This window comes from Pteropus medius, unplaced genomic scaffold, assembly GCF_902729225.1.
Source record: "Pteropus medius unplaced genomic scaffold, Ma_sr-lr_union100, whole genome shotgun sequence".
Lineage (NCBI taxonomy): Eukaryota > Metazoa > Chordata > Mammalia > Chiroptera > Pteropodidae > Pteropus > Pteropus medius.
In genome coordinates, this window is record NW_024349797.1 from 7,658,778 (window position 1) to 7,684,219 (window position 25,442).

A 25,442-nucleotide genomic window follows, 5' to 3' on the forward strand; every position below is an offset into this window, starting at 1 on the left:
AATTAGTAAAACTCAGCCAGAGAATAAGAGGCTGAAGCCTATAGCTTTGAGATATTACAGGTGGCTTGTGCCAGGCTCTAAACCTTTTACGTTATCCTTCTGGGGTGTCACTAAGTATGTTTCACAACTGAAACTCACTGAATATAAGAAAAACCTGGACTTTATTATTTGAAATTCAAACTCTTCTGAAGTTCATGTGCCAGATGGTAACATCCTATTACTCCCAAAGGGAAACTTTAATCAGAGTATTTAATTAGAAGGAAAATTACCTATTAATACAAGCCTCTAAGGTCGAATTTGATATTACCATATTTTAAACAACCTTTACCTGAAAAATGAATGTATCAGCTGATTTGAATCAATGGAACTGCATTTTTCTTTTATACCCAATATTAACTACTTTAGCCTCATCAGCTTCAGTCCATATTTCTACTGCAGAAGGTATTAAGTTTTTATGTTGAATAATCTTTTCTGAGGGCATTCCACATTCAGAGCATTAACACAAAAACAGACCCTGTTATTTCATGAAAAGGTACACACACAGTTCTTAAAATAGTCTAAACACTAAGCTAATCAATTGCACTATTTAATATGGGAGTATGATATGTTCATTATCTTCAAAGTAAGCTTTCAAATGAATCCTTCCCCACAGGTCTTCTTTGACTCAACTGTTCTCAGACCTCCCAAGAAATTGACAGCATGAGAAATAATTCAGGTTAACACTTCCTTAAGGTTTCATAAAGTTCACTGAGCCCAAAGACCCGAAATCATACTATCCAACTAAATGGCTCATTGGCCAGAAAGGCTGCAAGACAGGCCAGTGAAAAATCAGTGATTGTTACTTTGGAAAAAGGGAAAAATAGATGATGTAGGTAAACTGCAGAATCCACCACATTGCCTAAGGGGCAGCCAAAACTGCCAACCGTGACAATCCGTCAATGCTAATTCTAGCTCAGCACCAGATTCCTTCCCAGTTCTGTTCCTGTATTTGCTCCATCTCTCATTCTCCACATTGTACCAGCTGTAACACTGATGACTTGTATGACAGTAGGCTTCAAGGGAACACTGGTGAAATTATGTACAACTCAAAGAAAAGGAGTCAAAAAGGTGAGCCAACACGACTCTTTACCTTTAGGCCTTACAAAACCAATAGGAAGGATTCCCACAGTTCTCTTGTTGGGGGAGAGAGATCATCTCAGGAGGAAAACATTGCATCAGATATTTATATTCCTCCCTCACTCATTGGCAAATTATGTTCACAAAATTAAATCCAAATAAAATAAATATTTAAAAGCATATATATCACTTATACTTATTTCCTAAAGTTTAGCAATAGAATCACTTATAAAATTTAAGTTAATAATAAAAGCTCTTGTCTTCTCTAGATCAAAAGAGTTGGTCTCATTTTCTAGAAAATCTCTCATATTTTAAAAAAGAAATGCTAATTTCAATGAGGAAATGGATATTTAGCATAAAGAAATTTTTTAACAGTTGAACATTGGTTAAAATGAATTAAGCTCTTACAGGATGTTTGGGGGAAAAGTAGGTTCCACAGCAAGAAGACTTGTATGACTTTCTAGTCTCAACAGAAAAAAAAAAAAATCTATCTTCAGGGTTCCTCCCTAAACAGAATACACTTAATTAAAACAAAATTAAAATGGATAGCACTGCCATGTACTTAAAGGACTCAAAGAATATAAATAGAAAGATTCAGATATATCATATGACAGTTGACACTTACATATACTCATTTTTAGGTATGATATATTCCATGGCAGCAAATATTTTAATGCTAAGAAAGCAATTTTCATTGAGTAGCCCATCAGAATCGCTTGCGAGAAGTACTCTTTCCAAGTTGCCCATCCTCACATAGATTACAGCAGGTGCTTCCCCGGGTTCACTTACAGGAGATAGGATGAAGATCATTGCTCTACCAAGTGAATATAAGGCAATGAGTGATAAACTCCTCTAGGATGCTGAAGTAAAAATCATTGAGGGTCAACTGTTCTAACAGAACAAGAATTTGGAGGAACTAAGGAAGAAACTCTAGACCAGACTAAGGAACAGCCTGAAGCAAAAAGAAAGACTCTTGCTTTCCTGTATTGTATTTTTTATATGAGTGGCTTTACATTCTATGTACCTACAACTCAGATGGAAATGAAGTATGTGTTGAAATTATTTACCTCCCATGTATAAAACCACTCCGCCCAAGTTCAGTATTATTCAAATTCAAGGCCTATCATAAAGGCTTAATGCCATAGTAGAACATATTTTGTACTTTAAATGCTTGTCTGTACAAAAGATTATTTAATACATAATTTCATTTACCAATGGCACAATTCAAAGGAAATTGGCTATTATAAGCAAACATCTAATATTTGACACAACAAAGTAGAATTGTTCTCTGCTATTAGTTAATGTTTTAATTTTTCATTTATAAATTTAAAAGCAAAGTACTAACTACCATTATTAAAAAGGTAGTTAAATCTACAGCATTCATGAGCTACCCAAAAACACAAAATCTCTAGTCCATCTATCAAATACATCATAAATCATAAAAATCTTATAGCTGCAAGAAAGTCCAAGTTTATTTTCTAAATAAATTTAACAGAAAACCTTACGAGAGAAAATATGCTTCCCTACGCACAAGCAATTAGCTTCCAATTACAAGCAAATAATGATGACTATTCCTCTCTTTTGTACAAATAAATCATCAATTACAACTTGGAAGTTATGTGACAATTCAGTACAGCAGATATATGTAAAACAATCGTTATAGTACAAATGTAATATTAGTCTTCTTATCAAAATGTATATTCATAATTGGAAACATGAAGAAATAAAGTTAATTGGGTTTCCAAGAGTTTACAGATGAATTAATAAATTTCAAAAGAAGGAAATAACAGAGATAGAATTAGAAAAATATTAATAAGAAATATTCATTTTATTTCAGAATTCTGGGGTATGTTTCCTTCTTCCATTCCCATATGAAGTAAGTATAAACTGGTATATCATTGAGAGGACAATTTTGAAATATCTGCTATATTTGTAAATGTGCATATCTTTTAACCCAGCCACTCTCTCCTAGGAATCATACCTGAGTACATGAAAACATGTGTACCATAGTGGACATTGGTGCATTATTTACAACAATAACAACAACAAAAAACTGGATACATCTATACTATAGAATATTATATAACTGTTCAAAAGAATGAGGTATATGTCATATGAAAAATGATATACATTACTAAATGAAAAAAGTTGTATAACATTATGTATGATTCCAGTTATCAAAGCAATCACATGTATGCTAATATATGCATAGAAAATGTTTAGGAAGATATTCAAGAAACTGTCAAAATTGTTACCTCTTTGGAGTGGGGCTCAAAAGGTGATGAGACAGGAGTTTTATTATTTATTTAAGCAATGAGCATGTATTTTAAAATAAACCATGCTTAAAATTCTTAACTCCCCATGGTACCCGTGGCCCAAATTTAGTAAGTCTCAGATTAATTCAGGTCCTGAATTCTTCCCTCTCTGACTTAAAAGCTTTCTAATTCAATAGAATCTAACCAATATAAACTGTTCAGCAATCCATCTGACAAGCTAATCTAAATTTAAACTACAAAACAGTACAGCAGTCTAAAAGCTAAAGCTACTCACAATGGTTATTCCTTTTATCTCACATCCCTACTCCTCAACTCTGCATTTCCAAAAAGGTAGGTAAGAGAAAGTATAGAAATGTAAACATTCTTACGTGTTCTATAGCACCCGCCTGCCCATTACTATATTCTCGATACCGTCCAAGCATCTGGTCTACTTGTCGCAGGTTCCGACTGGTGTCCTTGAAAAAGAAAATGGACTTTATTAACTGTTCCAAACAATGTTTTTTCCCAATCGATCTTAGTAGTATGTCAAACAGCTAAGATAACCATTCATAAAAGTTACAATTTATATCATAGTTAAGTCGGATATCAATATACTTCATAAATATCAACTAAATCTTATTAACTCCACAGAGAGAAACTTGAATCCATCTGCAATTTACTTGTGTGAAATCTGAAGCACATAATTTAAATCCTTACCCAAGGTTCCATAATAAGTCAGCAACAAAACCATAAACTGAAATCAGCCTCAACCAATTCACATCCTTTTTATAAAAAAGAATCCTCAAAGAACAAATCTAATAGACTGTGTACAAGAGGAGCAAATCATTAGAATCCACGTTTTTAAATTATTATTTTACCTCAGAACTTCATTAGAAGAGAAAAGGAAAATAAGTATCCTTTAACCTTTAGCTATAAACAATAAATATAATTCTAATCGCAACAAAAATGGTTTCCACCTAAATAAGCTAGGTTTCACCTGAGAGATTAATGGAGGCATTTCTTTCAAAATATATACATACTAATGTGCCTCATCGATGGGAAAGTACAAGGATTTGTACTCCCCAAATCCACTGTTATGTTAATTTAATAAATTTAAAAAGAAAAATCAAATCAAATTATGCCCTCTCTACCAGAAATTAGCCTCTACTTATCTAAGCATACTAACCCAAAGCAATTAAGAGCCAAAATCTATGCTTAACCAGGCAAAGCAAAAGTAAGGGATTAATGGGTAAGAAAAAAAATTCTATTTCTGACTTTTCTTTTTCCCAGTGTGACTGTGCTACCCTTCTCCCACCTCCTTGCCCATACCCCTTCCACGAGAAGGATGAAAACTCTCCACTCAAACTTGCAAATACTGTCAAAGGTTAGCCTCTAAATCAAAATGGCATCTCAATATTATTCTTCCATGAATAATGTGCAAAGCCAAAATATGAGCAACTTTTCTAACGGCATATGTCCACAAGAAGCTAAATGGTAGTAATCCCTATTGGTTTCACTCCTACAGTATTTTATTTGGAAATACTGCCTTATGCTAAAACATTTTCCATAACCTATCATATATTTCAAATATCCTTATTGACTGTGGTAGGCAAATAATGGCCCCCAAAGATGTTCAATTCTGAACACCTGGAAGCTTACATGGGAAAAAGGATACTGCAGATATGATTAAATTAAGGCTCTTGAGGGGATTATCCTGGTTACTTGCTGTACTTAATGTAATCACAGGCATCCTTAAAAGTGGAAGAGGGAAACAGAAGAGGTAGTCAGAGTGATTCGATATGAGGATTCAACTATCCTTGCTAGCTTTGAAGATGATGGGGCCACAAGACAAGAAATGTGGGCAGCCTCTAAAAGCAAGAAATGACAAGAGAACAGCTATTTCCCTAGGGCCTCCAGAAAGGAATGCAGCCCTATCAACATCCTAATTTTTGACCAATGAGACTAGTGTCAGAGTCTGACCTATAAAACTGTAGGAAAATAAGTTTCTGCTATTGAAGACATTAGTTTTGTGGTAATTTGTTACAGCAGCAAAAATAAACTAATACTCTGACTGAAACTATTACTCGGTTTAAACTTGAACAATTAAATATAACCACAGCTAAACTAACCTGTAAAGTACTCGTTATAGTGTTGACCTTCTCAGTGACATCTACTGTAGGACGACTTCGAATTTCCCTGTGTATTGACCGGGCAGCCCATCGACTCAATCGGTCACGAGAGCGGAAGTGGTCTGAATCACTGGAGGATTCTGCCATTGATGTACACGAATCCTTAAAAATAAATCCAGGTTATGGTCAATCAAATGACAAAGAGCATGGGAGTAAGAACTTAATCTAGCTATTTATTTTTTGAAGTATTTATTACATTTGTCCTTTGGCATATAGTAATTTCTATACACATAGTTTAAAAACATAAGTCACTTCCTTATGTAGTTCTCCTTCCTTTGATTTTTTTCTGCTTTAAGAGAGCAATTCCCCAAATATTATTTTAGTTGTTTCAACTCCAAATAACAAATATCCTTATTTCTTTGCAATGCTTCTAAATTTCAAAGCATTTTCAGTATCTCACTTAATCCTACCAACAGGTAAATGGGACAGACAGACTGGTATCTCCACAATAAAAAAACCACAAGAGATCCTGTAGGACTTACAGGTCTCAATATTAGTTTGATGTCCATTCTACTGAGCTGCAAGATCAGATAGATGCATCTTTAAACAAATACAACACACATAGAATGACCTAAAATAAGAGAATCTCATTCAGTATATGGTGAACACTCTCGTGCAACTTAATTTAAAATATAGTAGAATTAAACAATTGCTATAACAGAAATACACATTCTAGAATAACAAATATGTAAGATGACATCATCGACACCTCTGCCAAATTAGAAAGTCAAACATCCTAAGTATAATTTCATCAGTAAAAAAATCGCTAAATACGCCCTTTTTCCAACATTACCTCAATTTTCTATTTAATGCAAAAGGAAATTATTTCATTCAAGACAAAATCAAGTTTCGGAAACCTTTTTATAGAAAAAGCCAAAATGTATTTGGGACAAAGAAGTATCAGAGAAAACTCAATTGATCAAATGTGAAAGTTTATTAAATATTCCAAAAATTCTATTTTCTGCTTAATGAGTGGTTAACTTAACCTTTAATTTTAATTATTATAATCTTCCTAAAATCTACATGGCCATTTTTTTTCTGGTTTATTAAATCCAGTATGATGAAACCTTTTTTATTGATTTAGAATATTCTAGGCTTTTTGGATCTTTATTCTGAATGCATCTGGGAAGTACATGACTGTACATCTAAAGGGAAGATAAAGGAAGTTTGCTAAATATGTATAGATCCTAGAGAATTAAATGAAAGCATTCATGTTTTTGAAATATTAGATAAAATAAAACTAAATAAACAAGCAAAGACCCTTGTTGTGAGTTTATGTTCTTCAAAGTGAAATACAGCCTGTCCCTATAGCATCAAAAAAAGAATCAGTGCAATATCCAACTTGACACTAGCTGACACAGGGCTAGTGAACAGCCTGCCAGACTCATGTCTCTCCTCTGCCCGAGCCTCGCAGCTTCCTCCCACACCTAACTTCTCTGGTTCCGGCCCCACTTCTCCTGTCTACAAGTACAAAGGTATAGTGCTCATGATGTAATTCCCTCCCACATCAGGAAACAGGAACAAGAAACTAAGGCTGAAGCAATTGTTTGGCTTTACTTTTGTGGGATCACACTGTTTAAGTCCTAAAGAATAAAGTTAAAAAGAAAGAGATCTTAAATATAAAATTTACCATGTAAACTTAGAAAATCATTTCTGCGTGTGTGTATGTCACATAAATCTCTGCCATCTGATTAAAAATCTATTTCTCCAAGTCAAAGTACTTTCCAATGTTTTCCATTAATGAAAGCAAGAGGGCTCATCATTTTCTGAGTGCCTGCTATTATGCCAAGTACTATGTGGATACTCACAGAGACAATCCAACTTAATGCTCATTAACAACTTATTAAAGTGGGCATCATTAACCTCTAATTTATAGAGGATGCTGAGACTAAGATGTTAAGTAACATGTCCAATTCCATACAGTGATTATAAATAAGTAGCAGTTCCCAGGATGCAGACCCATATTCAGCAAGGCTTCTCTATCTTCAATATTCTCTTCATTACACTGTGCTCTGCTGTTCCTTAAACACTAAGACTAAACAATCTTAACAGTAAAAATTGCTAAAGGCAGCAGCAGGCCACAGCTCACATGTGTCTACAGACTCCTCAACCAACCTCTCATTTCATTGAAGCATAAAAAATACCAAAGAAAGGGGAGAAATCAAATACATAGTAATATGAAATCTTTACCAGGCACCAGGAAAAAAAACTAAGTAACATATCTATGCTACATTTAATAAAGAACCCTGAAAACAAATCAAACCCTTGGACTCACAATAAAGGGGTTTTTATTTCCTTATTCATTTTCCTTGTATAACAGAAAATAATAATTGTGCCTGGGATCTATCTCTTTCATATCAAAATTCTATAGCTAAAACTGTAATAATTTTCATTTTAACAAGTCGTAATTCTGGAAACTGAATTGAAAAAGTCATCAGGCAGAATAAAAAAGGTGATATTGAAAAAGCCAAAATGTTTACTATACTGGTTGTTAGTGAGAACCAGGAACAAAATAACTATCTTTGGGACAACTTGGTTTTTCTAAGAGTATCCAAATTTTAATAATCAATTATCTATACTTAATTTTAATGGATGTATATGGTGTATCAGACTCTTCTCATGAGTGGACAATTTGAGTTTCAACTTGACTACAAATAATTATAACTAATAATTTAATGGTTATTAATAGTGATTTGGAAAATATTTACAATAATAAAATGGAACAGAAACTAATATAATCAGCATGCATGTATCTACCACCTAGAATAAATACTATTTTTCTTATTCTCTCCCATTTCTATTATTCTGTTATTCTTATTCTATTATCTTATTATTCCTATTATAAGAATATGCTCTAAAATATTCTTATTATTCTCCATTCTGACATGTGTGCTTCTAATATATCAATACAATATTTAGAACACTATAAAGTCTTAGTACCTTTCCACCCACCCTCTACCCAATTCTACTTCTGCCTCAATTCCTCAGAAATTATATAATATAATAACTATTAGCATGATTTTGTGTACAACTATCTAGGCCATATTTTCTTCCTTTTGCCATAAGTATATGTACTTCACAGTCTTTCTTAACAGAACACACGTTGTAATCAACTGATAAATATTAACGAGTATATGAGGTATGGGGTATCTGAATTTAACTTTAAAACAGAAAATCTTAGTGGCATTAAATAAAATTAAGAATGTTAACTAAATTATGTCTAATTGTCACATAATACCAAAAAAAGACCTCTCACTTACCCTTACTAAAGATTACATACTTTCAATAAGATAGAATCACACTTTCCAGCATAAATTTCACTAATACACACACAAAAAGTCTTCAGCTATTCATTTCAATTACTTTGAGCCATAAAAGATGTTCGAACTCCTGCATCTGATGGAATTCCTATAGAAATATCAAGATTTAAGGTGAGATATAATCTGAGAACTTTGCATGGCTTATTTTTAATATCATATGAAACATTCAGCAAACCATCTAAGGATTTTAATTACATAAGTGTCATAAATGTTGAACTAAGAGAAATTAAAGAATTTGATTTTAATGAAAAATAGAAATTAATTATTTTCACTATTGACAAAAATTTAGCACTTTCTTCAACTATTACTGACAATTCAAAAGGTCAAACATGACTCTCACAGCTAACTGAAAGAATGTCTAACCTTAAGAGTCACACGCAGAAGACAGCTATGGTAGCAAAGATCCAACCCTATCAAAAGATGCCAGTCTATCATCAGCCAACACTACCACTCCACAGACACAGAGTTGATGGAGAAAAAGAGAAACAAATGAGAAAGCAGGGGCCATTGGAATTGTCAAGAGGCTCATGCCACATAATCAGAAACCAGAATAAAATGTATGGAGCACCATGAAAACAGTTCCTGAAGTCCCTTAAAATAACTGACTAAAGAAAAGCACAAAGTAGTAAATGCCCATTACACACTCTTTGTTCACCATTAAGAATATATTATACTACAATTAAAAAATTAATTTAAAAAAGTATTATGTATCCTAATATATCAGTGACATTAATGAAAATTGACCAGGCCTCTGAAAATCTTCTCCCCAATGAAATTATACCCAAAATATTAGATTCATTCCATGTTGATAAAAGCATACTGAGAGTAGTCACATTAAAAAATATACATATATGAAAAATGTTCTACCTAATAACCTAAGAAATATAAATTAAGCAACAAGACGTTTTTCTAGCCTAGTAAGTTATTTTCCTTTAAATAATAATGTTTATGGTTAGACAGGTTGTATAGGAAAGAGTACTCCTATATCGTCCTAATAGGAATGTGTAAATTGATATAACTTGTCTGAATGTCAGCAAATTACATGTATCAACGGCAGTTTGTGCCTTTGACCTAGTAACTACACTTTCAAAACCTAACAAAATTATCAGGAATACATACATAAATTTATATATAAGCATATGTATTGAGAAGTTAGAAGGAAAATAAAAACAACTTAAATTTCAAGTTAGAAGAGAATGGTTAAAATACAGTACATTCATACAACAGAACAATCCACAGACATTAAAAACCCTGTTTCTGAAGACATTTAATAGCAACGTAAGGGATCGAAGTATGAATCTCAATTTTTAATAAGCATTATATACTGTCTGTAAGTGAATATAAATGGCCAGTATACAAATTCAGAGGAGCAGGAAAGGGCAATGATAAAAGGGGAAGAAAACACACCAAAAGCATATTTACCTTCCAGAATTTACAGCAGATTTCTATTTTTTTTAAATATTCTTATCTCTCCTGAAATTTCTACAATGAATGTATTATCAGAAAGAAAACAAAAAAAACAAAGATCACTTTCAGAGAGAACAGATTAATAACAGGCTGACAACTTGGAAAATGTGTTTAAATGAAAGCTATACATCCAGAATGCCCTTTTTCTTTCTTTTGTTCTGAAAACAAGGTTTATTTAAATAAGAGTTTAAATACATTACATAACATTAAAACCAAAGTAAAAAAAAAAATCAGTTTGTTACTTCACATGGCATTGGGCAGCTGTTGCTAGTAAGTTGCAAGCTCTATAGCTAGCTACATGACTAACACACACCAGTTTGAAATCTGTTCCCTTGTCAAAAATTTAACTCTGATAGACAGCTGGCCTCACATTCTGGTATTTGGACATCGATTAGCTAAGATATGTATAATCAAAAAGACCTTAGCAGCAAGCCAGATGTCCTATCACCTCACAAAAGGGAAAAAGGGGTGCGTGCTCCTCCCACCAAGTCAGGTTACAGACTCCAAGGTATCCTTGACTACCTAAGGCGCCCTCTAGTGGTACAGCTGCTCTTGCTGCCTTACCCCATCCTCCTCTCAGCTTTCCAGAAGGCTGTTCAGGTGGCGACATTCTCTTAGGGCAGGGAACTCTGTAGAGAGCCAAGGAGCTTCTGGCCAGACATAGCTGTCTGTGATCTTCGGGCTCTAGGCTTGGCCAAAACATCACATTATTGCTTTGCTTCAGGCTGGACACTGCCAGGCACCTACTGCTTGACCTCTGTTTAAACGAGGGTCTTCAAGACTAGACAGCATGACTCTTTTCATTTATTGCACAAAGGAGTTACCTAGTCCAAGTTAAAAAGCAGACCCCAAATGATTATACAAGCTATGAGGTTTTTAAATTTGTGACAAGGGAAGGAAGGGAAATTCTATTTATTGCAAGGAAATCCTCACTTAAGCTTCAGTGAGCCAGAAAGTACTGAAAACCCATCAACCTGCAGCTGGTTGTCCTTAGCCAATCCAATCTCTACAAGGAACTGGCGTATGTTCTTCCACTGGTCACCCTGCAGCTGAATTACTTTTCTATATTCTGGATGCTCAATCACACTATCGCTTCAGGCAAATTTCTTCTTAAATGCCTTGATTAGTTTCTTTTTATCATCAGCAATCCCTTGGACAGTAGTAAGGGTAGGCCTGCATTCCTCTGTTGAATTCTCACATGGATGTAATCCTCAGTGCCAGCAGGAAGCAGAGCATCACCGTTACTTGCATCAGCAAAGGGGTTGAAAGAGTGGAGGTTCTGGGTAGCAGACATATAAGATAAGATTCTTTTCCTCGGTAGAAATGGCCTGTGGAAGACAGGTGGCCAGAGAAGGCTGGCAGGGGGACAGCGCATGAGGAAGTGACGGGGCTCAAGGGAAAGGCTGCTGAGTCCTTGGCAGCGGCTCAGTGACTGGGGCCAGGACTCCCTTTTTCTTGGTAGCTGAAACGGCTACCTCCCTGGCAACTTCTTGACCATACTTCCTAGACCCCTGACATCTGCCTAGGTAAGGGTCATGTCACCACTTCACACCAATTGATGAACTAAAGAAATGGGATCACAATGCCAATCTCCGTTTCATACTAAAGAATAGTAACTGGCCAAAGAAACCATTTATCATGAGTTTATGAGCTTAAAAAAATATATTTTTTAATGATTCTCTCTTTGCAATTTTGCTAAAAGACAGTTACTATATTCAAAAACTCGCTCTCTTAAAGAAACACTCTTAATACTGAAACGAACTTAAAAGTTGAAGGACTATGCGAAGACATATTCATGCGTATTGACATAACTTATGCAATCAAATTCTGCTTTGGAAAACAAACTAAAAATGGTTCATGAACGATAGTTAATCACAATTACAATTTGAAGCTCAAAGAAGAGTTACTAAGACTAACAAAAAGAAATCTATGTAAACTCAAGGAAAATCTTCCTCAATATTTACAAGAAAGAGTTCAGTTGATCAGAAATCCATTCTATCATAAGAAGCTTCAGCATGACATTTGTTAATAAAAGAGTTGCTAAATTTAAAGACTGAAGAACTCTTTAAAAACAACTTAAAGAAGTTGAATAACCTAAATTCTGGTTAAAGGTAAGAAAGTCATTTCCTTCAACTGGAGAGAAAGCAGAAAATATTCTCTGCAGCTTACTACCATCTACTGGTACAACAAAACTTCTCGCTGACGAGAAAGTAATATTTATGCTGTCTGCTTTTCACATGCTGAGCTTTCACCAAAAGTAGAGAGGACGAAGATGGCTGACCTTGGGTGAAAGTCTCCAAAGTCTTAGAGAAAGCTCTGGGTCTGAAAACCAGATGGTACAATTCTTAAAATAGTTTATTTAGCTGTTCCCAACACATCAGTATTTAAAGGCATAAATATTGTTGCTTCTGCCTTAATGAACCTTATAAAGAAGACATCCCGCCACCAGAGCAAGTAATGAATCCTCATCAATTCACTCCCACTGAGGATCTAACAAAAACGAATACCATGTGCAAACCTGAACGCTGTGACCAGAGAGAGTAAAACTGCATTCAGCCCCGTAATAAGATGACTGGCAGCAAGTCCTTACAAACTCAAGTCCACCTCTTTTGCTATTTGACCGAAAAAGCCATCAGATTGCCTTCATTATAATGATGCACATTTGTATGTATGAGAGCTGTAATTTATTGATTCTCAAGTCTCTTTTCCTCAGAGCCAGTTTAAAACAATTAGGATTTGCAAGCTGTTCCATAAAAGATAAGCACTCAGCATCAGGGGTGATATTTCACAAAGGCTGACTAGTGCATGTTAAGTAGAGGATTGTGTCTGTGGCCTCCAAGTGCCTGAGCCATCCCTGTCCAAGGCAATCGTCCTCAAAGAACATGTTCAAGGTAATGATGTTGATATTTAAGGGGATCAGAGAGATGAGGAGTATATTTAAAGCTTAATCACTAACAAAGTTCAAATTTTAGAATGCATTTCTCACTGTTTCAATAGCTGCAGGGCTTGAAAGCTTTGCTTGGTCTCCCAAGAGGAAAAGTTAACAAGCCAGGAGAGGTTACCATGTACGATTATCAACTGTGCCTGGCTTCTTTGTATCAGTGCTCCTCTTTAACTTAAATCTCCTCAAACCCCTTCAGTAAATTCATGTAAGATCCAAATCAACTGTCCAGTCAAACGGGCAGTTCTCTGTTAAGTCAGCAGATAATGTAAGACAAAGGAAACAGAATCAAAGAGAAACAGATACATGCATTCATTATGTACTGAGTTACATCTACATTAGAAATGAAAGACAAAAGTAAATAAATAAGTCACAGTCCTTGATAGGAGAGAAAGACCTGTACAAGTGCTATGTATGGTGAGCTAAGTATTAAGACAAAATGCCAGGAGTCGGGTCAGGAGGGATGAGGAGAAGTTTGCAAACGGATGAGACAAGTAAACGGGATCCAGTTTGAGAACTTCTGATTTAGAGAATTAACATTTTTAAATACACGCATACACCACATTTGATTTCTTACTGTATGCCTCACTTATTCCTGTCGCTGCCCTCCATTCACTCCTCCCCCACCCATCAGTGGGCCGGTTGGTCAGTGGTCGGTCTGTCTGTCTCTTTCTGTGTGTGTCTCTCTCTGTGTCTCTGTCTGTCTGTCTGTCTGTCTCTCTCTCTGTCTCTCTCTCTCTCTCTCTCTCTCTCTCTCTCTCTCTCACACACACACACACACACACACACACACACACACACACACACACCTCTATTCCATGGGTGAAGCTAGTCAGGCTCAGACCCCAGTTGCATTTGCGCCAGCTCCTCAGAGTACAGGTACAGAATCACATAGACCAGTGTCCACCAAGCAGGGAGCAGAGGCATTTCTGAAAAGGCCATGTGGCATAAAAAATGACTGCTTAGACTTGGAGAAAAAAACCAGTTGCTGCACAGATAATTATATATGTGCCAGTTGTTAAAAATTAGTGCAGTTTTAAAAGAAAATAGTTACTTAATAACCCCCTCGCTGTCTCACAAACAGAATAACACAGATATTTTAGGCTCAGACACCCACACACAGATCTGAAATAAATGAGGCAGTTTACAAAATTAAATAAAAAGTAAAACATGTCAAGAAAAAATAACAAATAAAAACTCAAGCAAAAAAGAAAAAAAAACTTAGAGAAATGGATGCTAACAAACCCCTGAGATGTATTACTTGTAAAGCCTGAGAACTGCACTCTTGCATTTGCCGACAGATAAAATAATAAATATATACAATATTCCCAAAATAGCAGACAAGAATGAAGTTCTCCATATTCTGGATGCAGACAATCCCTATTGATTGCCCAGACTGCCCCGGGTTGGGCAAGAGATCGGCCTGGACAAAGATGGAGCTAGAATCCCCAGTTTCTGATACCATTTTGTTTAAATCGAAGGATGAAAACTGGAGGGCGATACACCAAATAAGCCTACAAACATGTATTTTAAAATTATGCTGTATTATTTTAAAACATTAATTTGAAAACAAAGAGACTTCACATAAAAATTCTAATTTCCAGTCTCTCTTGAAAAATCCAAACGTCTGGCAACACTAGGGATGAATTTTCCCACGGCAACCTGGATGGCTGCCCCAGAGTCATGCATGCGCCTTACTGTTTGCTCCCATCCCCGCAAGGCCTGCCTGCATCACCCAGTGTTTCCTGGTTGGCCCCACTTAGCAGCTGAGTTTACAACCCTATTTTACTATTATTATTATTATTGTTATTATTTATGCCTACAGCACCTGATCTTCCTAGGTGGTCTCCCATCCAAGTACTAACCAGGCCCGACCCTGCTTAGCTTCTGAGATCAGACATCGGGCTTGTTCAGGGTGGTATGGCCATAGATCATGGACCGTGGCTCCACTGGGGCACGAACCCAGGACCTTCTGAGTGTAAAGCAGATGTGCTAACTGCTACACTATGGAATCATGTCCTAAAACCCTATTTTAGATAAAGAACCAAGACAAAGGAAGTTTACCAGCCTCATTGCCTAGTTAAAAACGAGCTTCAACTGGGGAAAATTAATCAAAGCTAAATGCTCAAGAGATAACACTTTCCTCTACAGACCAGAAGGAAAATTGGTCATACAGCTTTGATATTAGCCACGCCTGCAGACTCTAAAACCAGAACGAGATGCTACTATGAGCAAAGGGCTTGCTTTTAATCCAACTACTTAGGCCATCTTCCCACTATTGTATTATCAAAAACTAAATTCAGAACAAAAGTGTAGTGCCTTGCATAATTTGGCTCCAATTCTTCACCCTTCCCTATATGCAATGTTCTACTATTGGTTGAGTTAGCTGCCCAGGCCCCTGCCTCTGGGTTCAGCTATATGACCTTCTTTGGACAACAGGATTTTAGCCAACATGGCACAAATGGAGGGTTAAAATGGGATTACACATCGGAACTTGCTCCCCTGCACCTCTACTGTCACCAAAATGACACGCCCAGGCTCTCCTGTTAAAAGGTATAAGATACATGATTGCACCAGAGGCTTCCGGTTCAAATCAGCAGACCAGCTGACTGGCCAAGCCAAGCGCAGATATTGATGATAAGCAGAAAGTTTAGCTGGCCCATCGCACAGCAATAAACATTGCTGTATGCCTCCAAGGTTTTATTTCTTGTGCAGCAAAAGATAATTGATATATGTATGTATGTATGTATACATATATGTATGTATGTATGTAAACAGTTTACTAATAAATCATTTGATTTGCTTCAGAAGATAGCTAATTTCTTGAAGGTTCCTTTCAAGCCTACTCCCCTTAAGAAAACAGGTTGTTTTCAGGCTGTCTTCTAACGGTGGGGAGTGGGGAAACAACAGATTCAAATTAGGATGCACAAAATAAGTATAAGCAATTGATAGCACAAGTGACGGGCTAGCAATTTTTGAGAAAAAAGAATTCTAAGCAACCTAAAATAGCAGTTGGGACTGCTTATTTGTTCCTCATAACATTAAGATTTTCATAAGAAACAAGTTGTTTCTTAAATATATTGCAAAGCATACTGTTTTCTTCCTCCTAGTTTTTAAAGTAGAAACAAACTCCTCTCGACTTTCTTAGTGAACAGAACACTAAAAAATTTAAGGGAAATATTCCTTACTGTTATTTACACCTTAAATTTGTATATTGCTTCATAGCTTACAAAGCATTTGCTTTAGCATTTTCTTATTTGATCCCTAGTCTATCCTATAAAATCAGTATAATTACAACCCTTTACTTTTTCTGCTAAAGGAAAGCAAAGCTTTGAGTAAAATACCTGTCCACGACTGCTTTGCTAAAAAGTTACAGTAACAGACCTAGAACCCATGTCTTGTCTCTAAGCCAGTGCTTTAACACCACATTCTTGGATGAAAAAGAAATGTGTAAATTCTAAATACATTGCCCAATCACTGAAATGTTTTCTTTGTCCTTTCCCACCATATTTCTCATTGCCCACGCCCTAAAAGATGCATTTAAGGCCAGAGTATTCCATATGTACTTATTTACTTAGAACTAAAGATTTATATAATAAATATAAGATCATCTAGTATTAAATATGTAAATCTGGTATAAACCCAAGTTTCTACAGCTATTTTAAGATGTCTTTTAAATAATCCTTTTTCTTGATAAGAATATTTATAACCACTTTCAGGCATAAAAGCATTCGTATTTTTTCAGAAACCATACCCTAAAACCTTAAACTTTTTTTTAAAGATATTCTCTTTTTAGTGCCTTTGTATTCTCTATTTCTTTTTTTTTTTCCCCCACCCTTTCTCAATTCCTATATTTCTCTCTTCTTCTACTCTTCTTTTACTTTATCTTTAGGTCTTTTAACTCTTCTATAATAAAGAACTAGAATACATTTTTATTATGTTTATTGATATGTTTATTCAAGAGTTTCGTATTTCTTATTCTTAATTTTAAAAGTAGACAAATAGAATTGGTATATTCTTTCTAAAATATAATAAACACTTCTAAGTTTTTTTAAAAAGGTAATTAGAGTTCTTAACTTTGTACTATAAACTGCTTCCTGAAATGTTTTTAAATGTACATATAAAATTTTTAGAAGATGCAGGATTAGAATAGAATCCAATTGTAATGAAATACAATTCAATATCATTTAAAATCAATTATATTTTAAAAACTGAATTATTGGAAATACACAAATGTGGACTCCAGTTAAGAACCTCAATTTCAAAAACCTTCAAAAAACAAAGGTTGAAATAATGCTTTAACATTGCAGACTGTTGTATGATAATACCCTACAAGGTAAGTATTACTGTCATCATAATACATGCCTAATAGGCTTAAAGCAGCTAAGAGAGGCACCCAAGCTTACACAGCTACCAAATGGCAAGAGTTGAGTCAACTCTTCAAACCCTTCTCATTGCCCCTGGCACCATTCACAATTCAGGACATTTCTCAACTCATTTCTAGCCACCAAAATGTTTTCTCTAACTCTGAGTCTTTTCCTATCCATTCCAACCTTCATTGACACTCCACTGGCCACAAGATTGAGTCTAGGTTCTTGAACCAGGAATTCAAGATCTTCAGCAATCCACTTACCTCTTAACAGAAGGACCAAAGAAAACACAAGGCCTACATCCAGCTGTTACACCAGCTAGTCTACTACGTCCATTTCTCATCAATGTCATTAGTTCTCAGTGAAATGCCTTCTGTTGTCTACTGTTGCCACCTATTTAAATTTCACTCATCTTTCCAGGCATATCTCAAATAATACAATCTCAGTGAAGACTTCCATCTCCACCCAGAAGTACTTTTTCCTCCCCCTGCATTCATATCGCTCTATAATTATAGCATGACATTAAACATGTCCATGAAATATAATTATCTGTGCCACAGAATTTTTTTTTTTTTGATCCCTCAAATATGTCATACTCATCTCACCATCAAACCTATGCTGGATTCATCATCTGGAACATTCTTTTCACTCATTTTCCCTTGGCTAAATCCTACTTTTCCCTCAAGTCTCAGTACAGAAGAAATGCCCCCTAGAAAGGCTTCCTTCACTGCCCCGCCTCTACCCTGGACCAAGAGCCCACAGTCAATATCACTGCATCAGAGCCCAGAGATTGCTAACAAGGCTTTTCACTTGTCTGTCTCCCCATGAGATTCTAAATCTCACCAGAGACTCCATTTATTTTATTCACAGCTACATTTCGACACCTAGCATAGTGCCCGGCATGTAGCTGGAACATTTTTAAATGAATTTACAATTAAATTTTTCCTTATTAGCCTGCCTGATTAATCCAGAGACAAATTTCAAAGTACAGAGCTTTGCAATTAGTAAGTACTAATTAAATAATTATTGGATGAAATGATTCCTGTGGGAAATGGCCTAGATTAATTATCTTATGTCTTCAAACAATATGAACTGCAAAACAGAATATGAATACCTGCTAATGTCTACTATAGAATAAAAAAGGATAAACATTTCAAACCATTTGAATCAAATCTAGGTTTGCTTGAATTGTTGCAAATCATTTCAATTCATCATTGTCATTTACAGCTACATGCATTCTTCAATTGTTATTGGAGGAATAATACTTCCTATAAAGCTCTAAACTTCAAATTGCCTAGGCTCTTTATCATCTGGGTCCACTCTCAGTTTCAATGCACCCATTGCTGCTATAAGCAAACCTTTTTTCACCATCTTAAAGCTTTCATTCTCCATCAAGCTTTTCCTTCTTTATAAAGTCTATAAAATTGCTTATGTTTTCTTCCTTAATATAATAATCATAGTTCACTTCTTCCACGACATCTCTCTTCATTCAGAAAAGCCAAGTTCAGACTTAGCTTTAATTCACTTACTCATTCATCCATAAGCTCCTTCACTCATGAGCACTCATTCATTCATTCCTGAGCACCTCTTGTATGGCAAACTCTGTACATAGAGTAGATTCTAAATGCTCATCCGCTAAACAGATTCACGTAACCACAAATACTCCCATCTCCCCAACGCTCCAAGCAGCAGCATTGTACAGATCTATAGTAAGAGTTAAATGAACTTTGGGGAGAATTTAATATCTGATAAAGGCCTGATATGCCTCTTATGATCATTCATAATTACTGATAAGAAGACACTAGAAACAAGGTTAGGGAAAAAAAGGACAAACTCAGAAAAATATTTGCATTATATGGGAACCAAAGGATTAATCATCTCTTTAAAAAAATTAAAAGAAAAAAAGTCCAGTAGTAAAAGGTGCAGAGGATATATAAATAAGCAATTCACAGACTACAAATGGCCCTAAAAAACATCAAATGCACTTTATTTCACTAAAGAATTACAAATTAAAATAATAAAATGATATTCTTGTTTACGGTTTATACAGATGAAAATAAAAGTTCTCACCACCAAGGTTAACAAGGGCACACCTTTCTGTAAGAATACTAACTAGAATAGCTTTTCTGAAGAATAATCTGGCAAGACAAGTAAAAATAAATAAATATGCATATATTTTAACCCAGATGTTCTACTACTATGAACATTACCCTAGGAAAACAAAAGGAGATGTATGTATAAGATGTATATATACATCTTATGTATAGATGTATGTATAAAATTTCACTGCAGAATTATAGTAGTAAAAAACAAAGAAGAAAAAACTGCAAATTTACTGATAAAGGATACGTTAAATGTATCTAGTCATTTGGGATGCTGTGTAGCAATTAAAAAAGACACGGTAGCAGTTCATGTGCTGACATAGTACATTATCACAGGGAACAAAAACACTACAGAATAACATAAATATATTGAAATATTTCATATTAGAATCAACCCAGTGACATTATTACATGGATAACAGTGAATTTACTCTAGATTATTTTTATATTACTCCCAAATGGGTCAAGATGGCAGTTGAGAATTTCTGGGTTAATGATCCTATCAGGCTCCTCCAGCAGTAAAATTCTTTAATTCTAAGAACTTTGCACAGCACAGATCTTTGACACAGTGTCACTGCAATGGGTCTCCTCTATATGTTTAAGTGCCCTTTAACTAAACACAACATGAAAATGCTAAAAAGAGTCCAGAATTTTTAAATCTACATTGCAAAATTGGCTTTTTAACACTATACCCTTGATTATCAATGACAATTCATGTGGAACATATTCATTTTACAGAAACCACAAATTATAACTATTTCTACTTCAATAATAATGTAAGGACCATTATATCTTAAAAATACTAAGAAAGATAGTAGAACTCTTTGAACATCTAAAGAGTAACAATAAACTTTGCTTTTATAGTACTCTTAATCTAAAAATGCTGTCAGTTGAATCCAATTAGAGGGCCATCATAGACAGCAATGCGGCCTCTTTGAAGTGGGCAGGACTGAGATCTGTCGTCAGAGGATGAAAACCGTTCTTTGGGCTCCAGAATCCCAAGCAAATCAAATAACCTGTCTGAGCCTCAACTGCCTCATTTGTAAAATGAAGATAAGCATAATAATAGTATTAAATATATAACACATAAAAGGTGCCTATTACAGTGCCTGGGATGAAACAGGTTCTCAAATATTTGTCTAACAGTTGCATTATTGCTGCTCTTGTTAAGATGTCTGGTTTGTTTCCCCAAATTGTTATAACACTACATGCACAACCATTTTAATTTTTATACTACAGGTTAGAAAGGGGTTTCTTGCCCCTCAAAAGCCTATTTGTTGACATATTCTTTTTCCACAATAAATATGCAAAATTGTGTTATCTCAGAAACTCAGGGAGAAAGCATACTTACAAAGCACAGCCCCAAAACTCCGTGTTGCTCTCCACTGAGCTCAGTGCTCTTCTTAGGCACATATGTCTGCCTCCTATCATTTCTTCATGAGATTCAGGGCAAAAGGCCTAGTAAAGTAGATGATCTTTGGATGCCCCTACACTTTCCCCAAACCACCTACAGATAAATGAAACAAGGGGTAAAACACACCTACAACCTTACATTTTTTTAAGTAATAAAAGATGAAAATAAGCTCTCCCCTCCCCCCCGCCCTCCCCACTATGTACAGTTTATGGCACATCAGAGAACAGAAAAAATGTTCTCTGGGAAACATGCGAAAGCTCCACTGAACTCAAAGGAATTCTTCACATCCAAGTGCCCAGCCAGCATACTCTCCACTGGTAACTTCCATTCATGCCTGGTCATCCCTTGGGCTGTCCAGATCATGCAGTGTGAACCACAACTCCAAGTCTAGTCAAAAGTACTCTCCCTCGACATGTAAACTAAGTGGGTAAACTGACTGAGGCAGATAATGAAATTAACATGTTACTTCTGAATTTAAAGACCCAAATGAATTTCTAAGCCAGTTAATTAATTATATGCTAGCACTCCTGCAGGAAATATCTTACAGTTCTTCCCACATTTAGTAATGCAATTAAATAAGTAAGAGTAAATTCTCTTTGGTTGTGCTAAAGAGCTGTGGACAGAAATATTTTCAATTCTTTGTGACTGTTTTCAAAGCAGTCTGTAAGAAACCACAGAAAGTTATCCAGAGAACTGGTAGTCATCTGTATAAAAAGTAGATTTGAAAATACATCTACAAACCACTTCAAGAAAATGGCATTCTTGAAAAGTTCTTCAAAATAAACTGTGGAGAAGAGTTCAAAGTGACCCAGATCATGCAGTAGCAGAGAGGACATGCCGAGAGGACACAGGTATGATGCACATACTTCACAAAGCAGCAACCTTCACCCTATGAGTCACACAAACACCCAAATTTCTCTGTGCCAATGTGAAACTGCCAAGGTTATCTTCTATCTTTGCTGCCCAGTTCAGTAGTCACTAGCCACATGTGGCTACTGAGCTCTTGAAATCTGGCCAGTTCAAATTCGCTTGTGCTGTAAATGTAAAATACACACAAGATTTTGAAGACTTAGTAGTACCATTTTTTAAAAAAAAAATTTAAGGATTTAAATATCTCAATAAGTTTCACACTGACTATATGTTGAAATAAAAAAAATTGGAGATATATTGTGCTAAATAAATTATTAAAATTCATTTCACTGCCTTTTACTAGTATAATATGGGTACTAGAAAATTTAAACTTGCATGAGTGGCTCACATTATATTTCTATTAAACAGCATAATTAATACAAATAAATAACAAATACTGAGCACTTCCAAAGTGCAAGGCCATGTGCTGGATACTTAACATAATAAAGCTGGAAAAACTTTATAAAGTGGTTCTACAAAACGCCTGCGAAAATGACTGAGCTCCATCAAACCAATAAAAAAATTCAGCCGGAATTCAGTATCAGGTGTTCCTACGAAATAACTCAAATAAGAGACTGTTAACAGCAAACGTTGGAGCTACTCTCATGCTGGTGTATGACAGACAGGTACACAGCGGCACATTATATCTCAGGCCAGGCAAGTAACCTCCAAAACGAGGCCAATCTCCTTGACAGCTCAAGCTTCGTAGCTGCTAGCGGCAGGACAAGCTGCTCCCAAAAGGACAACGAAGTTCAAATTCCCTGGATAACTTGGCCAGGACTCATGCCGAGGGAGGGGGCGTCTGAATGCCACACACGCTGTCTACCCCGACTTTGGCACACACTCCACTCACCCACAGCCCCACCCCAGATCCCGGCGCAGCCTTGGTGTCCTCACCCCTGGGATAAGGGGAAGTGGGACTTAAAACGTCAATAAGATAGGGAAGTTTGTAAAGAAAGGGCCTGGGGGCGGTTGAAGGCAGGTACCTGAAACAGAAGAGGACCCCAGGTCCTTAATGCCGGATCATCGCCGAGGCCCCACCCGGCTCCCGCGGCCACCTGTGATCTAGAAGGTGCAACTGACCCGACGCTGCGGCGCAACCGACTCTGCTCTCCCCAGACTCGCAGCTATGGCAACTTGAACTAGCCGCCCAGCCGCGGCAAGTGAACCAGACCCCGCTGCTGCCGCTTGGCCCTCTGGGAGTTGTAGTCCATCTCATCCTTAAAAGCAAGGTGTTACTAATGCAGAGCGGCTCTAAGAGAAACTGCAAGTCCCAGCATGCCATACGACTGGTCTTTGGGTAACTTTCCCGGAAGAAACCGAATTAGCTGGCACCTGAGCCCCTAGGCCGCGCCCTCTTGCCCTGTTCTTTTTTTTTTAAAGGGCCAGTAGCTTATGTAGGAAGCAAATACCAGATAGTGAATTAGCTGAGCTGCCTTGGCCCAGAATGTAATTTAATCAGAAAAATCTAAAATACTTATTTTACTTTTTAAAAAATAAAAAAATCAAAATAGTTACAATAATGACATACACTACGTTTCTGTTACTCCTTAGGGAACAGGTGGCTGTAATTTCCAGCAGTGAAACGTAAAAATCTCCTTAACCACAGAGTTTAAAATCTTTTTCTGAAGGCTCACAAATTCTTAGAGCTAGAAGGAAACAGAGATTACCTACTCAAACCTTCTAGGCCTGGAAAAAGTGAGTGACTCGCCTAAGATCACAGAGCTCATCAATGGCAAACCAAAAGTAGAATATGGGGATGTCACTTCATGACTGCTGCTACTTTCAGTCTAGGGTGTCATCTCACTCATTCTGAAATATGAAAGAGACATACTCCACTCAGAGAAGTCGGTTTCAATCACAAGGTAATTTTAAAATCTCAACAAAGAACTGAACTTTGGAAACGGTAATAAGTGAAAATCCAAATTATTCACATGGATGTTCGTTTCTTTCTGTTCTGCCACAAAAAAAAAAGAAGAAGAAGAAGAAGAAGCCACCGACATTGTCCTCCTCTAGTCTGAAAATAAATTTTACTTTATCTGTGACACTTTCCTGGCTACCTCAAGAAGAGGTAGATCACATTAAATGGCACTGGTTCCCTATTCTAATAATTCTGAACCATAATTATCCATTTCCCATTAAGTCCCTTACATTAGATTCTAAGCCTTTTCAATGCAGGCACCTAACCTTGTAAAATCTTTATCTCACTTCTCAGCCTTTCCTCGCTTCTCACCCTCCCTTCATATCTCTCTCTTCCCCCTTCTCTCTTTCCCTCCCCTCTCTTACTCTCTTGTCTTCTCCTCTTCTCTTCTCTTCTCTCTCTCACACATTCACACACACAAAATCGCAAATAATTAACATACAAATTTGATATGTTAGAATCATTCAAATATTTTTGCTGGCCAACACTGAGGGGTAGATGTTATTTCATACCCAGTTTGAACATTAAATAATTATTCTAAGGACCTACCTGTGTATTCACATCTGTCTTCAAGCTGCTTGCTCATAGATATATTCAAGAATACACTCCACTTGACACAGATATTACGATAATTAAGAATAGCCATTAAATTGTCCCACATATATATATATAGAAGCATAATAGTAACTTTATTTGTTAACATTTTAATTTTTCAAAACAATTGTATTCATTCAATTCAGCAAATGTATGCTGAATCTTTCTAGGATCCAGACATTGTATTAGACACTGGAGATGCAGTAAAAATGAGGAAAAAACGTGGTTTCTGTCCTCATGTTGCTCAGAGCCAAGAAAAATGAAAAAGAGCAGTCTCCGAAAGAAAGGGGATTCGTGACTGGGAATGTGATAAGAAACAGAGAGGAGGGGAGTTGGAGAGTTGCGGGGCAGACATGAAAATGTTAGGAAGCCACCCTCATAGAGCGCCCAACTTCGACTCACGCAAGTACAATTCATAACTCAAACCTAGGTGTCCCCCCACTGGCATTAAGGGAGGATGTCCCTTAAAAAGTAGCCTGCATTTTGCCTAGTGATTGTCCAGCACATGTAATGACCATCTGTACCATTGGCTATTGCTTGGTTCTATCTAGCCACCACAGATATGCAAGCTCCCTTATAATATCATAGGACAATTATAAATGATAAGAAAGAAGATAGAGCACCAAAGCGGAATGCTGCGAGTAAGGTTATCCTAATTTTTTAGAACTACTCAAAATTCTCTCTGAACTAAGACAATGGTGAAAGCCACTCTCTTTACACCAGTAAAAAAAATCATAAATGGTTATTGACTCTTCCTGAATCAAGTTTTCAAGCTAACTGAAGATCTAAGAATCAAAATAAAAGACAAGATGTGGCAAAGACAGTGTTGCCCATGACTCAAAGA

At 36.1% G+C, this 25,442-nt stretch overlaps 1 protein-coding gene and 2 pseudogenes across 12 annotated transcripts in view; all 3 read right to left on the reverse strand.

The window, feature by feature from the left end:
• The window catches only part of CEP128 (centrosomal protein 128), a 348,588-nt gene extending 325,347 nt beyond the window's left edge, over positions 1-23,241 (reverse strand). For 7 of the 12 annotated variants that reach the window (XM_039883945.1, XM_039883939.1, XM_039883938.1 and 4 more), the window contains exons 1-3: positions 6,043-6,084; positions 5,501-5,662; positions 3,761-3,847 (exon numbers count right to left, since the gene is read on the reverse strand). In XM_039883945.1, coding sequence (XP_039739879.1) covers positions 3,761-3,847; positions 5,501-5,662; positions 6,043-6,069 — 276 coding nt within the window. In that variant the 5' untranslated portion in view covers positions 6,070-6,084. Of the gene's footprint in view, positions 1-3,760; positions 3,848-5,500; positions 5,663-6,042; positions 6,085-8,820; positions 8,969-21,111; positions 21,268-23,069 lie in introns of those variants that run through there. The other 5 variants (XM_039883941.1, XM_039883940.1, XM_039883947.1 and 2 more) reach the window with 5 other exon arrangements.
• Positions 10,444-13,964, reverse strand: LOC120619568 (eukaryotic translation initiation factor 1-like; annotated as a pseudogene).
• LOC120619865 (uncharacterized) lies at positions 15,105-15,220 on the reverse strand (annotated as a pseudogene).
• Positions 23,242-25,442: the final 2,201 nt, after the last annotated feature.